The 18,164-nt window shown below is 45.7% G+C and overlaps 1 protein-coding gene across 9 annotated transcripts; it reads left to right on the top strand.

Moving 5' to 3' along the window:
- The first annotated feature begins 574 nt into the window (after positions 1-574).
- Positions 575-15,644, top strand: EEF1D (eukaryotic translation elongation factor 1 delta). 9 transcript variants are annotated; one of them, XM_062492339.1, is made up of 10 exons: positions 3,140-3,309; positions 4,817-5,973; positions 7,653-7,776; positions 9,507-9,578; positions 12,636-12,707; positions 13,829-13,925; positions 14,017-14,120; positions 14,415-14,651; positions 15,236-15,430; positions 15,544-15,644. In XM_062492339.1, exons 2-10 carry the CDS (start codon positions 4,817-4,819, stop codon positions 15,580-15,582), a joined length of 2,097 nt encoding a protein of 698 aa, XP_062348323.1. In that variant the 5' UTR covers positions 3,140-3,309; the 3' UTR covers positions 15,583-15,644. The 9 variants fall into 9 exon arrangements, with proteins under 9 accessions (XP_062348352.1, XP_062348361.1, XP_062348323.1 ...); XM_062492357.1 differs by lacking the exons at positions 3,140-3,309; positions 12,636-12,707 and having other exon boundaries at positions 4,459-5,503; positions 5,543-5,973; positions 9,510-9,578; XM_062492314.1 differs by lacking the exon at positions 3,140-3,309 and having other exon boundaries at positions 4,459-5,973; positions 12,639-12,707.
- Positions 15,645-18,164: the final 2,520 nt, after the last annotated feature.

The raw sequence follows: 18,164 nt of genomic DNA, 5'->3' as shown, positions 1-18,164 counted from the left end.
TTCTTCTTCCTATCTCCACCAGCAGCTGTGGGTTGTACCACTCTGAGAAAAGGGGGGAGTCACCCCGCTGCCCCCTCTTTCACGTCGCTTTCCCCTTTGAGCTGTTCCACTTCGCTTTCACGGGAGGGAGAAGAGGTGCGCGGAGGGAGCCAACGCGCCTCACGCACAGCGTGTGGTTTCCTCCTCCCTCTAACTCCCCCCGTAAAATACAGGGAATCAGCCCGGAGAAGGCAAGGAAGTAGCGTGGGGGAAGCAGCGAGGCGACGCATCCCTCTTTTCGTATAGTGGTACAACCCACGGCTGCCAGTGGAGGTACGAGGACGAATCCAACTTCGCAAAGAAAAGGGGGATCAGCGTGTCCTAATAGTTACGGGAGGGTGGTTCGTGCATCCCGCTTCCACTCCCCCGTGATATTCCATATGTCTCTTTTAGTGTGGGGGGGGCACTGTGAGTGCTACACATTGTCTCGCCACAGCGCATCCCCTATGCCACCCCCCGCGCCCCACGTGTGGTACGCGCCTCCCCCATAACCCTCCGCGCGGCGCGCGCGGTCCTCCTCTACCCGGCGGCGGCCGAAGGGAGCGGAGGGCCCTTGAGAGGTCAGCGCTGCCTGTGAGTCCCGGTTTCCAGCCACTTGCAGCCCCTAGGAGTCTTTGTATCCCCACTTAGGGTCCTTTATACCTCTCCCTGAGCCTTGGTAGTGGGAGTTTCGGGCGTCTCCAGAGCGTCCTTTATCCCTCCAGGGCGGGAGGTGGGGGGGCCCCTCATGATATTTGGGAAGAAAGTGCTCAGGGGGCCCTTCAAGGTGTATAAGGTTCCTTTATCATCTCAGAATCATCAAGAAGGAGGTTGTGGTCACCCCTTTTATTTTCTTTAGGGCACTGATCCTGTGGAAAGAGGGGTTTGGGGGTCCCCTCATTGGGAATAGGGCTCCTTCCCTCACAGTGGTGGGTAGAGGGGGTTTTTGGAGGTCTCTCCTGTTAAATCCTCAGAAATGGGGAATGTGGGGAGGTTTTCCCATTGTCTTTAGGGTCCATTCCATTCCCCCAGAGTCCCCAGGGAGAGGGTTTGGGGTGCTCTTGGTTTTTGGGGTAGCTTTTCCATATGTAGAATCCTGGGGAATGCTGGGGTGATCCCCCTTTCTGTTCCTTTTGCCTTAGTAGGTCTGGAAAGGGGGTCATGACAGTAGCACTCCTGAAGGAAGGGATTTGGGGATCCCCTTGTTTCTTGGGATTACTTTCCCCACTTAAAATCCCAGGGAATATTGTGGTGACACTTCCCACTCTCAGTGTTTTAGGTTCCTTTTCCCTTAAAAGTTCTGGGAATGGGCATGTGGAAGCCCCCTCCATATTCCTAGTGGGGTCTCTCCTCCTCTCATACCCCCCAAAAAAAGAGAATGTGGGAATCCCTTTCCCCTTGCCAGGCACAGGGGAGGGGGGATTTTTAGGATTCTCCATGTTTTGGTGGTCCTTTTCCTTTCCCAGGATTTTGGAATTCTCTTACAGGTAAAGGATGGGTGGGGGGGGGGGTCTCCCTAAATCTTTGTGGTTTTTCACAGACTGTGGGGACATATTCCCTGTTTTTTGGGAATATTCCTGATGTGTTAAAGCCTCACTTCTATAACTGTGGTTTGGGTGAGGGGAGAGAAAGGGATCAGTGTTATTCCTGTCCTGGTAGGTAAGTGAATTTAGGGATCCCATACGTACCCAGCTGTTCCAGGTGCCTTGAGGATCTGCTCCTTGCCCCATTCGTGGGAATTTTTGTCCAGTCACTTGCTGCAAAGGGAAACTGGAGCTGCTGCTGTGTCCTGGCACAGAGCAGCTGATCCATCCCATTTCCCAACCCCCTTGGCTGCCTTTCCAAACTTATGCTGGAGCTGGGAAACCTGAGAAATCAGCTCTAGGTGCACCTGGGCTCTGCTTATCTCACCTGTCCCTCTATCCTTGTGCTGTTGTTCCCAGATTTCTGTCACCTTGATGGGGTTTGTCTCCTCCCTGTTTTTTTTCATCCCAGGAGGGAGGGATCCATTTCCAAGCTATTTTGGGAACAGGCAGAGCCTGCTGTTGTGCTCCACGGGGTTTTTTGAGGGATTACATCCCTAACTAAACTTGCTGAGGCTGCTGCATCGGCGTTCCCAGAAATCCCATATGGATTTGTTCTGTCGCATCCAGGTCACTGATAATTTGGAATTGATTGGGATCCTGATGATCACAATCCACAGGAATGAGAAATTCCCTTTTGCCAATCTGTTTTGCTGTAATTCTTTCCTTTTCCAGGTGTATCCAATTTCTCCCTGGCCTTCAGTTAGGATTTTTTCCTCACCTGATCTGTTCATTCCTGACTCTTTTTTCCACTATTTCTCCTGAAGGATACACATTCTCAGCCGTTCCCTACTGCTGATTTCCTATATCCATGATTATCTCATGAGGAATTTTCAGCTTGGAGAAGAAAATTGTGTTTGTAGGTGATCAAGGATGGGAATTGTGGTGTTTTCATGGAATGGAGAGCTTTGTCTCATAGCAAAGGTGATGATAAAGGTCTGAATTAGGGAAGAGCAAATTTTAGAGAATGAAACCAGCAGAACAGCTAGTTTAAAATTAATAAAATATTAGATACAGTGTTAATATTTTTATTTCCCTGATGGTTCTTGAACTCATCCTGAGTTTCTGGGCTGTGCCTTTTCCCAGTGGAGAAGATCCCCAATGCCAGCATGTGGTTTTTAATCCTAAAACTTTGTGTTTGAGGAAGTAAAAATGGCAGTTTTGGATGGAAAATGTTGAAAGGTGATGGTTTGTGTGATTAAAGTTCCTTTTTCCCAGGTTCTTCCAGGAAAATTGATGGACACAGAAGAAAAATGACATTTTTCCCCAATTTTTCCTTGTTTAGAAGCTTTATTTCTTTGGAAATATGGGTTTGGCTGCTTATGGAAGCAAAAAAGTGCTGCAGGAATGTTTGGAATCACCCAAAAATTGGGATCCTGAATTCAATCAACACATGCCAGGATTGGGATAGCAGGATTGGAAATTTTCAGGCTGCCTGGATGGGAAAATCCTTTTGTATAGCATCACAATGATGTTCCTTTCCTTGTTATTAAAATTAAAATAAACTTGTTTTCTGTGGGGTTGGTTCACAAACTTCATGGAGTTCTGGAAGGTTCATCAGCTCCAAACTTAATTTACAATGTTAATTAATCCATTATTTATTAATTAAATTATTTGGCTGAGGAGCTGCTGGATCCACAGAAACTGGAAATTTTTCTCTAATTTTATCCTGTTGGTTTTTTTTAATGCTGTCCTAGGAGCAAAAAAAGTAAGTATCTTCTAATGGTTGTGTCTTTTTTGGGGAATTCTGGAGAATCCAGGAATGTCAGCATTGGTGGGATGTTTATTAGACAAATTACTGTAGCGTTTTCTTGGAAGTAATTAATTTTAAAGAGTTCAGGTCTGTCACTTGGAGGAAATCTTGGAGATCCTTGTTATGGAATTCTTTTGGAATTCCTACTCCATAATTCACCTCATCCATGAGGGCTGCATTTCAAGGGCTTGGAGCTGCTTAAAAACTGGAGTAAAATCACTTAAAGTAGATTAAATAATGAGGAAATTTTTTTTTAAATTTAATTTTTAAAAAATTCAAATTTAAAATGTTTTAAAAAATAGGAGGTTTTTTGGTGCAAAATTCTGCAAATTATTTACTCATTATTATTTATTTACTATAATAAATTTATTTCTGTGTAAAGGTCCTAACAAGAATTCATTGCTCCACAAAATAAAAGAGAAAAACATAAAATGAATTTTAAAAACCTTTAATTTTGAATTTGTCTTTGAATTCTGTATTGAAAACTCAATTCTAAAGCATTTTTAGCTGAATCAAAGTTTACCAACTCCAGAAAAAAAAAGAAAAAAAATCTCCTTTTGCCATTCCTAGTAATTTGTCTAATTTGAATTGAATTAACATTTTAAACTCTGTAAATTTAAATGTTTAAAGGCAAAAGAGTAATTTATTAATATATGAATTTAAGTGGAAATATGCAAGACCCGAAAAAAGCGCATATGTGTAAATTTTAAATTAAATTTTAAATTCAATAAGTTTTAAACTAAAATTGTAATTACAAGCAGTGAATTTTAAATTTAGAATTGAAATTTAAAATTAAATTGGAAGCTGAAATTAAGCCTAGGACTTGAGGCTTCCAAGATCTTCCAGGAATTCTTGGAATTACAAATCTTCGAGGTTTATAATCTGTCTGAGAATTTGGCAGACTGCCACAGGTCAATTTCAATTAATTAATTATTGAATGAATAAAAAGATTTCCAGCTCTTGGACAAATTTAGTTTGTCAATAACTTGAATTTTATCTCAAAATTAAATCCCAGTTTTTCAGCTGCCTTTTAGTAGGAAAACCCAACCAGGAGTAAACAACAACCTCCAAAAACTCGAAAATTTGGGCCAGTTTTCCCAAAATTTTGCCTCATTGAAAATAAGTAACAAATAATTAATGACTAAGCCACTAACTGGGAATAATGTCCTGTAATTCCTGAGGATTTAAACAAAATCATGTGGGTCTTTTTTTTTTCCTGCCTATTTAAAATTTCAAATAATGGGGGTAATTCTTGGCAGGAATATTTTAGGAGGAATGTGGTTCCAGCCACATTGCATTCCTTGGAGTACAAACTTATCCCAAAAGGGAGAAATAAAGGGAATATTTACACTTTTTCCTGGGAATGTTAATGGATAAAAAAAACATCTCCTGCATACCCTTGCTTTGCTGCCACTACATTTGTTGTGCTTATCTCTCCATGCTGCCCATTTTTTTCGGGAAGATGAGGACACGGAAAAATCCCTGCTCCGTGGACAAGGTTTGTCTGGAAAAGCACCGGAACGACGAGATCGAGCAGGAAGAACCGGACCGGGAAGCACCAGAGCCCGAGGCCATCAACGGGATCTGCCACGAGGATTCCATCGAGGGGGAATTCAAAGGGGACCCGAAAAAAACCAGGAATGGCAAAAAACAACGGAAACGGAAGCGTTCCCCGAAACCCAAAGCTCAGGATTCCAAGCTGGAGGCGATCCTGGAGGGAATGTTGGCGGAACATGTGTGGTTTGACAAGCCCCTCTATGACCGCGCCGAGAGTGCCTACAGGAAAAAATTAGCGGATTCACAGAGTTGGGAATTGCCTGAGACTGGAAAAATGGCTCAGGAATCTCCTGCCGTGGCCAGGTCAAAATCCAGCCATGAAGTTCCCAAGGCAAGGATGCTCCCAGTGTGTTCCCACGGGAGCCTGGCTGCCTGTCACCACGTTGTCCAGGGGATTTGGATCAACAAGTTTGACTTCGATAAGGCCGAGAGGGCGTTCATGGAAAAATCCCAGTTTTTCCTTCCTCCCAACGTCCTGGCCATCCCATCTGTGTGGGCGAATTCCAGGCTGGGAACACCGGATGAGGGCTACAGCACAGCCTTGCCCACTCCTGCCACACCAGGCTTGGCTCCCGATATTCCCAACTCTCCTGTGGCCTCCATTCCCAGTTTGCCCAGCTCTGACCAACAGACGGTCAATGGGAAGCCACAGATTTCCAATTGGGAAGTTCTGGCATCTGAGGTGTGGCTGGAAAAGCCTCTCTATGATGATGCTGAAAAGAATTTTTATGAGAAGATGTTGGACGGGCACCCCTCGGATAAAACCCAACGGCGGCCACGTGGCTGCCCGGAAGCATCCAAGAATCACAACCATGGGAAGCAAATGGGAATTGCCACCAGCAACCATCAGTTTCCTGATATTCCCAAGGAAAATCCCACCTGCTTTTTCCTGCACAAGGACAGCGAATCTGTGTGGCTGAATAAGGTGACTTATGACAGGGCCGAATCCCGATACTTTGCCCTGGAAGCGGCCAGAGCAGCGGAGAAAACAGGGATCCAGGAATCTGCTGCTGGAAATCCCTCCCATCCAGCTGCTCCGAGCATTCCTGCACCGGAAATGAAGTAGGAGAAGTTTCTCTGGGGGTAACACCCATGCAAAAAAAAAAAAAAAAAAAAAAAAAGGCCGGGTCAGGATTGAGCCCGAAGGAATTTGCATGTGGAAAAGACTGGGTGGACTTGGAGATGATCCTGGTGGGCAGGGAGCAGGGGGGGAAAAGCCTTCAAGGAATTCCCCTTCTGAGGAATTCTGGTGGATAAAGGCTGTGTTTGTGTGGAGCTAGAGGTTGAATGTTGAAAGGCAGGGCTGGGAAGTGAGCTCAGTATTCTTTATTTTTGCATGGATACAGCACCATCCTCCTTTCCATCTTCTCATTCCATATAAAAATCAGCATCATAACCAGGATCCAGCTTGAAGAAGCTTTGGAAATGTCTGGAATGCAATGGAGGGAATCACTCTGGTTGGAGCATGTGCTATAGTTTGGTTTTTTGAAGGAATTTATATCCAGTCTGTTAATTTTTGAAATGCCCTTGGATCCTCTCCAAAGGCTTGGATGTTTGCAGAGCTAAGGTAGAGATGGATACTCCTGGAAAAACAAGACTCTTGGAGCATGCATCTTTATTTCTGACACTTTAGATCCATGAGTTTTTTGGAAAGCTTTTGGGATTTTTGTGTCAAGGGATTTAGGGGTCAAATACCTTTCACCTGGTCCTCTTGGGGATCACATCCTCTTTAGTTCATCATAACTGGATATTTGGGAAAATCCATGTGTCTTTATAAAAATATGGGGTAAATTTGTCTGTATTTGGAATTTTCTGTGAATGATCCTGGTAGGAATTCCAGCAGGTACTGGAGATTTGCATATGGAGAGTGGTTTTGCTGCAGCTCCTGTGTCTGGTGGCCTCTGGTCTCTTCCAAGTAGGTAGAGGAGATAACATGGGATGTGATTCCAGGAAAATCACTCTGGCTTCCATGGAAATGTTTTATGGAAAACTCTGGGATTTGGGATGATGAGGAGAGGCTTTGTGGAGCCTGCTCCAGTTGTGGTTTTCTTGCGCTGCTCTCCACCTCCTCAAACTTCTCCTGGCTTTGTCCCTGTCCCTTGCTGGAATTCAGGGCACTTTCTCTTTTCCTCTTTTTTGAGGGCTTTGTTTCACTTCAAATTAAGAGTTTAACCCACCTTTGGAAGCTGCTCCATAAAAATCTCTCATTGGCCAGCAGGATTTGGGGTGTTTTGTGCTGTTTTTCCATGTAGTGCCAGGTCTGCCCCTTCCCAGGTATTGATTTTTAGTAAAGATTTCCCAGAGAGCTTATGGATGCCTGATCCCTTGAAGTATCCAGTGAAAAGTTGCCCGAGCCTTGGAGCAACCTGGGATAGTGGAAAGTGTCCCATGACAGGGACTAAATGATCTTCATGCTTTTTCCAACTCAATCCATGATTTCAATTCCCTTTTTATTCTCCTACACAAGACATTTTCCTTAGCACAAACTTGAAAATCCTGGGGTTTTAGGGTTTTTTTGTGGAATACAGTCTGGATCAGCTGATTCATCCCATCCCCACTCCATGCCCAGGTCAGGCAGGTGGGTGATTAATCTGTCCTGCTTTTTTAAGAGGATCCTGGATGCTTAAATCCCCAGCCAAGCCGAGCTTGCAGGCACAGAAACTGCTCCTGAGGAGCTGTTAACCTTCAATCCTTGCAGGAATTCACTTTTTGTGGATGTTTTTCCCTCCTCCTTTTCCCAGGAAAATGGCTGTGGATTACTTCCTGCACGACAAGATCTGGTTTGACAAGTACAAATACGACGACGCCGAGCGAAGGTTCTACGAGCAGATGAACGGCCCCATGGGTGCCCCCTCCCGCCAGCAGGTAATTCCCAATCCCAGGAATTCCAGAGTAAGTCAAAGGACATGATCCACCTGGATTTTTGTGGGATTTCTGCTCTTGGTGCTGTTGTTTTTTTTTTTTCCCCAAGTCTCCATGGAGCTCTCCAAGATGTTTATGACCCATTTTGGTTTTTATTTTCCCCCCACTGTTTTCTGTGGAATCTGATGGATTTGATCCCAGGGGAACTGGGAGATTAGGTGCCCTTCTAACAGGTGAACCAGTCCCAGCTTCCAGCATTTACTGTTAACTTTTCCAGGCTGCTGGGATCTGTAGGAGCACAGTTTGAGCTGGAAGTCCCCAAATCCCTAATTTTATTGGCAAAGAACATCCCTGTCCCCCCTTCTTCCAGGGAAAATGCTGCTTTGCTTCCATTTTGGAGCAGTCCTTTTGGATATTCCAAAGCAATACAAACCTAAAGTTTGAACGGAGGTACCACAGCTCCAACAATTTTTTTTTTTTTTTTTTTTTTTGGGGGGGGGTGAGGGGTGGGCAGGGCAGGGATTTTTTTTTTTATCACCTTCTTTGCACTCCTGGAAGTATTCCAGATGTTCCAGTGGAAGATTCTGGTACTGGTGAGTTGGGGAGGGGAAGGTGGAGGGGGTAAGCATGATCATGCTGAGCTGAAATATTTCCAGCTTCAATATTATCCCAAATTTATTCCTGTTCCAAGGTCCAGAGCTTTTCTAATCTCTTCCTGCTCCTAACTGCTTGTGCCTTTGGAATGCTGAGTGTTCAGTGCCTCTTTCCAAGTGTTTAGTGGGAAGCTTTTTGCTGAAATTAAAACTTCTAGGCACATTCCAGCTATTCCTGCTGTCCATCCCAGCTTAGGTGCTGGCACAGCACCTGAGATAGGGAATAAAAAACAGTTGGGAGCTCTGGATGAATGGTGGAAATAGGTTTAGGAGTGAAAACCTCTTGGAACAGTTCAACTCTTTCAAGGCACATCAGGAGCTTCCAGTGAAGGAATTTGGCCTGGGAGAAGTGGTTTGAAGGATGTTTGGAGATCCTGCAGCAATTTATCAGCCACTTCCCCGATGGAAAAATATCCTTAAAACCTCCTTGGAAGCAGCAGGAAGTGGGGCCCTCCTGGATGTGTCCAGGCTGTTTCTCCTTTATTTTCTGTTTAACTCAGGATTTGGGGGGGGGTGTGGGAAATTGCACATCTCGGATCTTGCTGGTGGGGGGGTTGCAGTCTAGGAAAGGCAAGGAGTGAATGGATCATGGAATTTCCTGGTAGGGAATCTTGAAATCCAGGCTAAGGCATGGCAGCAGGAGCATAGGGAAAAAATTCCTGGTGTTCTGGGTCCCACCTCTCTGGATAGAGCAGAGTCAGGGTTGTCACTTCCTGCCTGAGCTCAGGTAATAGGGAAGAAATCCTGCCAGAGGCTGGGTTTTAAAGGAGTTGTGGAGTCACTCCAACTCTCTGGCAGCTTCCCAAACTTTTCAGGGTAATCATAGGGAATTTAAAAGCTCTTTGACTGGATGATCCTTCTGGACATGTGACCAGGGATTGCCCGATTTAGCCCCAATCCTTATGGCAAAAATCACTGAATCATGGAAAGGACAATTCCCAATTCTCCCTCGCTCCTCTTTCCTTTCATTGTTTCGTTTTTTTTTTTTTTTTTAACTTCCCTGATGAATTTTTTTTCCCTCCATGTTTTAATATTTTTTTTTTTAAAAGAAACTCTTGGTTCTTTCTGCACTGTTTGCAGGAGAACGGAGCCAGCACGATCCTCCGCGACATTGCCAGAGCCAGGGAGAATATCCAGAAATCGCTGGCCGGAGTGAGTACCCAAGCTCTCACCAGCTGGCTGCCTGCATCCCATTTTTTTTTTTTTTTTAACAATGGAATTCTAATCCCATAGATCATTTGGCTTCTTGGCTGGAAATTAGAGGAGAAGACCAAGGTGTGCAGCGCCGTGTGCTACCAGCGCTGCTTGCCCGCAGCACTGCCAAAACTGGATTTGGGTTAAAAGAAAAAGAAAAGAATTCCCTTAATTGGGCTTTTCCATCCCTTTTTTTTTTTTTTTTTTTTTTTTTTTTTTTTTTCCCCCTTGGTGGGATGTTCCCATGGGTCTTAACTAACAGGTTCCAATTCGCTGAGTGTGTGGCTCTTTCTTGGGATACACTGGGCTGCAACCTTCTCTTCCCTGTTGCGCTTCCAGTTTAGGGGATGTGCAAAAAAAAACGAAAAAACAAACAAACCCAAACAAAACCAAACAAAATATGTTTTCCATTTGTTGAATCCAGGGAATTCAGCTTGGCTACGTGCTCTGAAGCTGGAGCATCCTGGAGAAGTTCAGGAATGTACTTTATGGAGGTGTTTTTGTGCTGAGTGCAGGCAAAAGCATTAAAAAAAATCTTAATTTTTTGTAAAAGGAAGTTAAAATACTAATGAGTGTTTTTGTGGGAAAGGAAAATCCATGGAATACAGCCCAGGTGTCTTGATTTCCTGCCTCTGCAGTGGGACTCCCAAAGGAATCCATCCATTATTTGGCCTCATAATTCCCTCTTGGAATGTTTAGCACTCTCAGTTTCTATCTTTTATCAGTCAGGTATCAGGGAACAAGGAATTCCCCCTTTCCCAAGGGGAATATTCCATATTCTTCCTTACATGAGCAGAAAGGAGCCAGGTATTTGGGATGAAATATAAGGAATCAGGATTTCAGCTGAAGGAAAAATTTTCATATTAAAAAAAAAAAAGGGATAAAGGAGGCCCCCATCCCAAACAGGGTCAACCTTTGGGAAGACCTTTTAGAATTGGGCACCTGGTGCTACTCATCCTCATTTTCGAGTGTTTTTCCGAAGATGAGGAATTTCTTTCCTGACCCCTGTTAAAGAGCTTTTTTTGGGAAAGAATCCCACAAGTTTGGATCATCCAGGTGCTGTAACAGGGAACTGGTAAAGCAACAGCCCAAAACCAGGACAGGAATTTGGCGACATAAATTGCTTGGAGTTGTTTTTGGGGATTAGTGCTGGATGTAAAAAATTCCTTTGCTGGGTAATTTTTGTTTCTGGGAAAGGGCTTGGATCTTCCGCATGGCTGAAAAATAGTTGGAATATCCCTTAAAGATCATCACAAATCTTGGATAAGTAGGCTGGACTTTAGAACATTCCTAAACTTCTTCCTTGCATTCCCAAACCCCGAATTTACACTGTGTAATCCAGAGAAAAGTGGGAAGAACAAAAAATCCCAGGATTCTTGTCTTTCCTTCCTCCAGAGTTACTGTCAGGGTTCTTAAGATGTGGCAAGGCAAGAGTTGGCTGTGAAAAGATGGGAAAATGGGAGTTGTAGTGCCTTTCTGATGGGAATTTCAGGCTGAGATCGTGTCATAAAATGTAGGAGTGAAGACTTGGAACATGATGAGAGTCTGGAGTTCCTTGATTATGAGGAAAAGCAGGAATTGGAACAGGAAATTCCACCTAAACACAAGGAAAAATTTTATTGTCTCTGTCTATTATTGAAAAATGTATTTTAGGGATTCTAACTTCAGGGAATAACAGATGTTTATATCCCAAGTCATTCAGCCAAAGTCCTGTTTTGTACCCTTCATAAATCCCAGGGATTTGATTTGTTTGGATAATTAATTTTTGCACAATTCCAGCTTTCCCAAACACTTCAGCTATCCAGAATATTTGATGTAGGCTACAGCTTTAAGGTGGTTTCAGCACAAAAATTATGCCTTAAAAATAAAGGATTTGAGGGCTTTATGCAAGAGTGCAGAGGAAGGGAGGGAAGTGATGCTGTGGAACTCCCCACCTTTGGAATTTTTGAATTCTTACCCCTGATAAAATTCACAGATGCTTGTGTGAAGCTGGAAGTTGGAAGAGGGAATGTTTTTTTTCTGTGCTATAATGGAGGTGTGGAGTCCACATTCCCAAAGCCTGGAGCATCCTCTTCTCAGGGAAGATTCCACAGTCTTATAAAGGCAATTTTTCCATAATTTTTGAAGATTTGGCATGTGATTGTGCCTCTTGCATTGTTTTATGGGTTCCAGCTACAATCTCTTGATTGCTTCAGCTTGGGACAGGTATCCCTCATTCTTCCCATGCTCTTCCCTCTTTTTATTGTTTTAGGAATTATAATTGACAGGGAAGAGAAATCTTCTCTCCCTGTGCTGGCACTGTTGGGGCACGTCCAATCCTGGGATCAGTTTTGGGCCCTCCTGACAAGAGGGACATTGAAGGGCTGGAATGTTTCCTGGGAAGGGAATGGATTGGGAAGGGTCTGGAGCACCAAGAGCAGCTGTGGGAGCTGGGAGGGCTCAGTCTGGGGGGGGGGAAGAGGTTCAAGGGGAACCTTCTCAGTTCAACAAATCCCTGATGGGATTCCCAAGTGGGAATCAGGATCTACTCCCAGGGAATGAGCGATAGGATGAGAGAAAACCACCAGAGTGGAAATTTAGCTGGAATACTAGGAAATGTCCTCATGGAAAGGGCTGTCCAGCCCTGGCACGGAGGTAGAGTCCCCATCCCTGGAGGGATTTTACATCCCTGTGGATGTGGCACTTGGGGATGCTCTCAGTGGTGGCCTTGAGGCAACTGTTGGACTCCATGGGCTCAGAGGGATTTGCCCACCTCTGTAATTCCATGATTTTTGTTCTTGGAGCAGCAGGGCGAGCATGGTGTGATGAGCCCACAGCACTGCATGAGCTCCCTGCAGACACCAAGGTGTTTGTGGAGAAGATCCCAGAATTCCTGGTGGAATGTTTGTGTGCAGTGCAAGGCTATTTCCCACCGCTCCATAACTTCCCCTTGCATGCTGCTCTTCCCTGCACTTGAGCTCCCTCTGGAATGGCAAAACCTTTTCCCATCTTCCCAAACTTTTTCCCATCCTGCAGCAGCAGAAGACTCCTGCTCGGAGCAAGGAAGCTCCTTGTGCCCGTCCCAAGAAACAGTCGGGACGCTCCACTGTAAGTGAGGCGTGCAGGGATGGAACCTGTGGAAAAATGGGAGAGGATTTGGTGGGATGAGGATGGAGCAAGTTCTCTTTCCTCAGGGTTTGTCCTTTGGCACTGGGATAAACCTGGATAATGGGATCTGACTGCAGGGAGTTGTCCCAGCTCCGTGTTCAGGGATCTGCACTCGCCTTCCTGAGCCTGAATCCACAGCTGAGGCAGCAGAGATGGAATTTTTTTTCCTGCCCCTTTGATATTTCCCAACCTCATCCCTGGAAGTGTCCAAGGCCAGGCTGGACAGGGCTTTGGAGCAGCCTGGGATAGTGGGATGTGTTGGTCTGGATGATCCTTGAAATCCCTTCCAACCCAAATCTGTTCCATGATTCAGACCTTTCCTTGTGCCTCCTATTCTTCATCTTATCCCTGCTTTTCCCTCTTTCCATCTTACCTGACTGCTGAGATTCCACATTGGAATGAAAGAGAATAAATTATTCTCTCTTCACCTAGAAATGACAATTCAAGGGCAAATCCTGTTATTTTCTTTCCCTTTGCTGCCTGGAATTGATGGATAAGGAACCACCTTAACATTAAAAAAAAACAAAGCTTTTTTTTTTTTTGCTGTCAAAAAATCCATTTGAAACAAGAGTTGGAATAATTATTCCCTTAGGATGTGTTAAAGCAGATTGTAATTGTTAGGAGAAGAGTTAAAGGCTGGGCTGGGGAAGGTGGGAGTGTAGAATTCCTTTCCAGCTTTCCCAGTGTTACCTTAGGCAGGTCATTCCTGTCCCTCAGTGGGTTGGGAGGGGAGACCAAGGGACTCCCAAGATTAAGGGGCTTGGTGTGAAATTTTGTATAAATTTTATGTGGTTTTAGTGGCATTTTGGGATCTGAGAGTGGGAAAAGTGATTTTTATCCTTTGCTCCTTGGCGCCAGCTGCAATTCCTTGGGATTTAGTCTGTGCTTCATTTTATAGAACTGCTCCATTAGTTTCTATCCTAATTTAGAGAAAATACCCTTGGTTTTAGTTCAGCTCCTGAACTTCCTCCCCTCCCTGAAGACATGACTCTGCTTTGCTTCATGAATTTTTCAGGAGAAGGGCAAACAATTCCATTTCATCCTGGTTTTCCTTATTGCAGAGTGCAAGCACAACCTCCTCTGGAGCTGCTGGTGACCAGAATGAGCTCCTGTCCCGAATTTCCCACCTGGAAGTGGAAAACCAGAACCTCCGCAGTGGTGAGTGAGAGAATTCCTTCTCCTGGTTGGTGACCTGACATACGACTGGGAATTTAAGGTAATTTTTCCTATTTTTCCCTCCTTTTTCCAGTTGTTGCAGACCTCCAGATGGCCATTTTCAAGCTGGAAAGCCGCCTGAATGCTCTGGAGAAATCTTCAACTTCCCACCAGCCCTCACCTGTTCCTCCAACCCAGGTGAGCCTTGGAAAAATGCTGTAATTTTTCTCTAGGAATTATAACCAAAGATCCATGTGGATCTATATGGATTGATATGGATCTATATGGATTGATATGGATCTATATGGATTTTTATGGCTTTATCAAAATGTCCTGTTTTGATAAATCCATATAAATCCCACAGCATGAGGGTTGGTTCAGTGTCTCTGAGCAGTGGAGATTCCCATTCCTGAGCTTTTTTTTGGCTGCTCTGCTCCAACTCCTGGTTAATCTTTTCCCTTTCTTCCCTAAAAAACCTCGGATCTGATGAAGAAAGTGGAACCGTTCAGCGTTCCCTCCAAAAAAGTGGAGCTCCCAGCCAAGAAAGCTGAGCCAGCTGCTGCCGAGGAGGATGATGATGATGACATTGACCTTTTTGGGAGCGATGATGAGGAGGAAGACCAGGAAGCTGCCAAAGTCCGGGAAGAGCGGCTCCGGCAGTACGCGGAGAAGAAGGCCAAGAAGCCAGGACTCATCGCCAAGTCTTCCATCCTGCTGGATGTGAAGCCAGTGAGTGAAGGCTTTTGGAATTTGGGAGCTCAGGGAGTGAGGCTGGGAATCCTCTCTCATCCAAGTGGACAGTGGTGACACCTGTGGAATTCCAAGCAAGGGCTCAGAATTGGCTCGGTGCGAGGTGGGATCTGTTGTTGTAGAAGCCTGGAATGGGTTTGGGTGGATGGGACCTTAAATCTCATCTCATTCCATAGGCAGGGACACTTTCTGCTATCCCAAGTTGTTCCAGCCTGGCCTTGGACACTTCCAGGGATGGGGCAGCCACAGATTCACTGAGAATTCCATTCCAGAGCTTCACCAACCTCCCAGGGGGGAATTTCTTCCCAATATCCCATCTAATCTCACCCTATTCCAGTTTAAAACCATTCCCCCTTTTCCTCTCCCTCCATCCTTGTCCAAAGTCCCTCTTCAGCTCTCTTGGATCTCCTTGATGCACTGGAAGTGGCTCCAAGGTCTTCTGTAGCCTTCCTCAGCCAATAAAGGGCACTTTGGATCCGTTGTGACATTCCCAGAGGTGTCACCTTGGATGCGCCTTGGAGCTGCTGGAAAACACTAAAACCTCCCAATTCCCACTTTTCCAGTGGGATGACGAGACTGACATGGCCAAGATGGAGGAGTGCGTGCGGTCCATCCACATGGACGGTCTGGTGTGGGGCGCCTCCAAACTGGTCCCAGTTGGATACGGAATCAAGAAACTCCAAATCCAGTGCGTGGTGGAGGACGAGAAAGTCGGGACAGACATCCTGGAGGAGGAGATCACCAAGTTTGAGGACTATGTAAGTCTTGGAATGGGATGTGGGAAGGGCCTGGAACCCATGGGAAGGAGGTTAACTTAGGGTTTGTTTTCCTGGGAACTTCCTGGATGACTCCAGCTTTTGTCCCCTTACAGGTGCAGAGCGTGGATATTGCTGCTTTTAACAAGATTTAGAAGGATAAACTGTATCCCCGTCCTCAAACCTGGAACTAATAAAGATGAACATTGGGAGTGCACCTTGGGTCCTGGGATTTTCCCTTGTGTGCAGCCTCTCCAAGGGGAATTTGGGGGGAGATTTTGGGGTATTTGATCAACCTGGGCTAGTGGGAAGGTGTCCCTGTCCATTGCAGGGGATTGGAATGAGAGATATTTAAAGTTTCTTCCAACCTAATCCATTCCTTGATTTCCCCATCCTTCATGGAAGGAAAGGTCTCAATTTTGGGGCTGGAATGATAGTCTCACAGTTTTTCCAGTCACCTTTCTCAAGGTTTGGAGACCCCAGCCACTCTCCACAAAATACCAGGATGAATAACCAGGAAGCCTCCAGCCATTGCTGATTTGGAATAGATTTCATCCCTCTTTTCCCACTGACTCCCTGGCCAGGTCACTTGAGTTGAGTGTGGCTGGAGTAGAGCACAGGTGACATTCCTGAGTGTGTCCTGGTGAGGGGACAGGTGACATTCCTGACTTTGGGAACACGAGGTCTGTCCCGGTGCCAGAGTCCAAGGTCTGAGGCCACCAAGGGACACGGACTTGTGCTGCAAGGCTCTCCCTTGTCCTGGTGGGGCCTGTCACTGGATATGTGACAGGTGTCCCTTGCAGGGTCCTGCCACCCTCAGAGCAGTGCTGGGAGTGCCACTTGGCCCCTGTGCTGCCATCCCGAGTCTCTGCTGGTCCAGTTGCTGCCATGCGTGCCCTCTGTGTCCCATTTCTGTCATGGCACCACCCCTGTGTCGCCTGTGTGTGCTTCTATCCCCAGTGTCCTGCGTCCCTCATGGGACACCATCACTGTCCCGTGTGTGCCACCATCCCTGTGCCCAGTGTCCTGCATCTGTCGCCATGCCAGTGTCACCCATGTGTCACCATTCTTGTCCCATGTGCCCTCTGTGCTGCCATTCCTGTCCCCGTTGTCCGCCTTGTCCTACTGTCCCTGTATCCTCCCTCTGCTGCTATCCTGGTGTACCCCTTGAGCTGCCATCCCTGCGCCACATGTCCACTGCGTGCTGCCACCCCACGTGTCCAGCTGTGTCGCCAACCCTGTCCCATGTCCTGTTTGTGCTGCCATCCCTGTGTCCCTACCCCCACATCCCCTTTGTGCTGCCATCCCCGAGTCCCTCTTGTGCTGCCAACCCTGTGTCCCCCGTTGCAGAGGAGTTCAGCGAGGGAAGAATGCAGTCAATCAGTGTGATTGGCAGAGCATTGTTCACTTTATTAAAGCTAGCGTTAGCACTTACACCTTTTTGCCTACTTGCTCAATACACTTGGCGTATGCTTATTGGTTCTTCTTGCGTGTTTCTCTTACATGATTGGCTTTAGCAAGCGTGAGAAAGTTTCTCAGTCGTGTCTTTGTACAGATTTCTAACCGCTACTCCCTTCTTCATAATCTGATATTGTAAAACTTCTGCCTCATGCACATACTGACTTTGCCCTGTCTACGTGCCTTTCAGCACTTCTCCTCCGACCACAGGGTCTCGGTTGAGCCATGTCCGAGTTCTAACCAACCATTAACAATTCCCCCTTTTTGGTTTTGTGCAATAAAAGCGCGATTTGTAACTGATTCCGCTATCTTGCACATACCGAGTTGTACACATTGTAAGATACATGGAATAAACAAAAGGCAGACTATCACAACTATAGCTATAATATAAAGTGTTGTAACAAGAGGTTAACCATGGTCCTAAATTCAGTGATTTCAACCAATCCGTTAATCCCAATCCTGAGTTTTGTTGTAACCTGTTAGTGAGTTGCTGCAGTTTTGTCAACTGTGCGTGTATGGAAACAGAATGATCAGACAGATTCATACAATGCATGCCCTCAAATTCTTCACAACCATGCCCTTGAGCCAATAGCAAAAAGTCTATGGCTGCATGATTTTGCATGGTGGCATGACGTACCGAGCCTGCATCTGTCAATAGCTGTGAGAGGGCTAGTGAGGTGGCGTTGGTCTGTTTTGCCAGCCAGCAGCCCAACTTGTTGAGTTGTGCCAAGGCGCCTGCCCTTGCCATCCCTGGAGCCAAAAAGGATGCTGCTATTATTTGTTCTGGGGACCAAAATTGGACATTATCTTTAAAATTTTGATCAAAGGTATGTGCCAGTCGCTTAGAGCTGTCAATATGCCTGCAAGATCATAGATGTGTTGGGTGTATGTAGGGTGAGCCTTCCCAAGGTACAGGGACCCCATCTCAATTGTGACGGTATTCCTGCCCATGCCCTCTCTCCACATATGAGAAATGTAGCCGGCGACAATTGTATGGGGTTATTTGTTGAAACAGATAGGTTGCCAATTGTATAATTGCACCATGGAGAGGCATTTCTGTATATTGAGAGGGATAAATTAACCAAAACAGTGTGATTGGTGGCACTATTTTGCAACCTCCAACTATTATAATTAAAATACAAACATACATCAGCCTGGACTGATCCCAACAACTCTAGTTCCTGGGGTTCCAATGATGCTACTCCCAGGTAAGGAATCCACTGATCCCAGCTGTCTACCGTTGTCTGCAGATCACTGGTATTGCAAGTGGGGACTCCTG

Source organism: Cinclus cinclus, chromosome 1 (genome assembly GCF_963662255.1).
Source record: "Cinclus cinclus chromosome 1, bCinCin1.1, whole genome shotgun sequence".
Lineage (NCBI taxonomy): Eukaryota > Metazoa > Chordata > Aves > Passeriformes > Cinclidae > Cinclus > Cinclus cinclus.
Note: the sequence above shows the minus strand (reverse complement) of the source record. Positions and strands in the feature narration are given on the sequence as shown.

Coding starts and splice junctions, on each gene's coding strand:
- EEF1D (XM_062492306.1), top strand. CDS start 4,718: ATGTTAATGGATAAAAAAAACATCTCCTGCATACCCTTGCTTTGCTGC. Junction 12,708..13,828: donor AACAGTCGGGACGCTCCACT/GTAAGTGAGGCG, acceptor TCCTTATTGCAG/AGTGCAAGCACAACCTCCTC. Junction 14,652..15,235: donor TCCTGCTGGATGTGAAGCCA/GTGAGTGAAGGC, acceptor CCACTTTTCCAG/TGGGATGACGAGACTGACAT.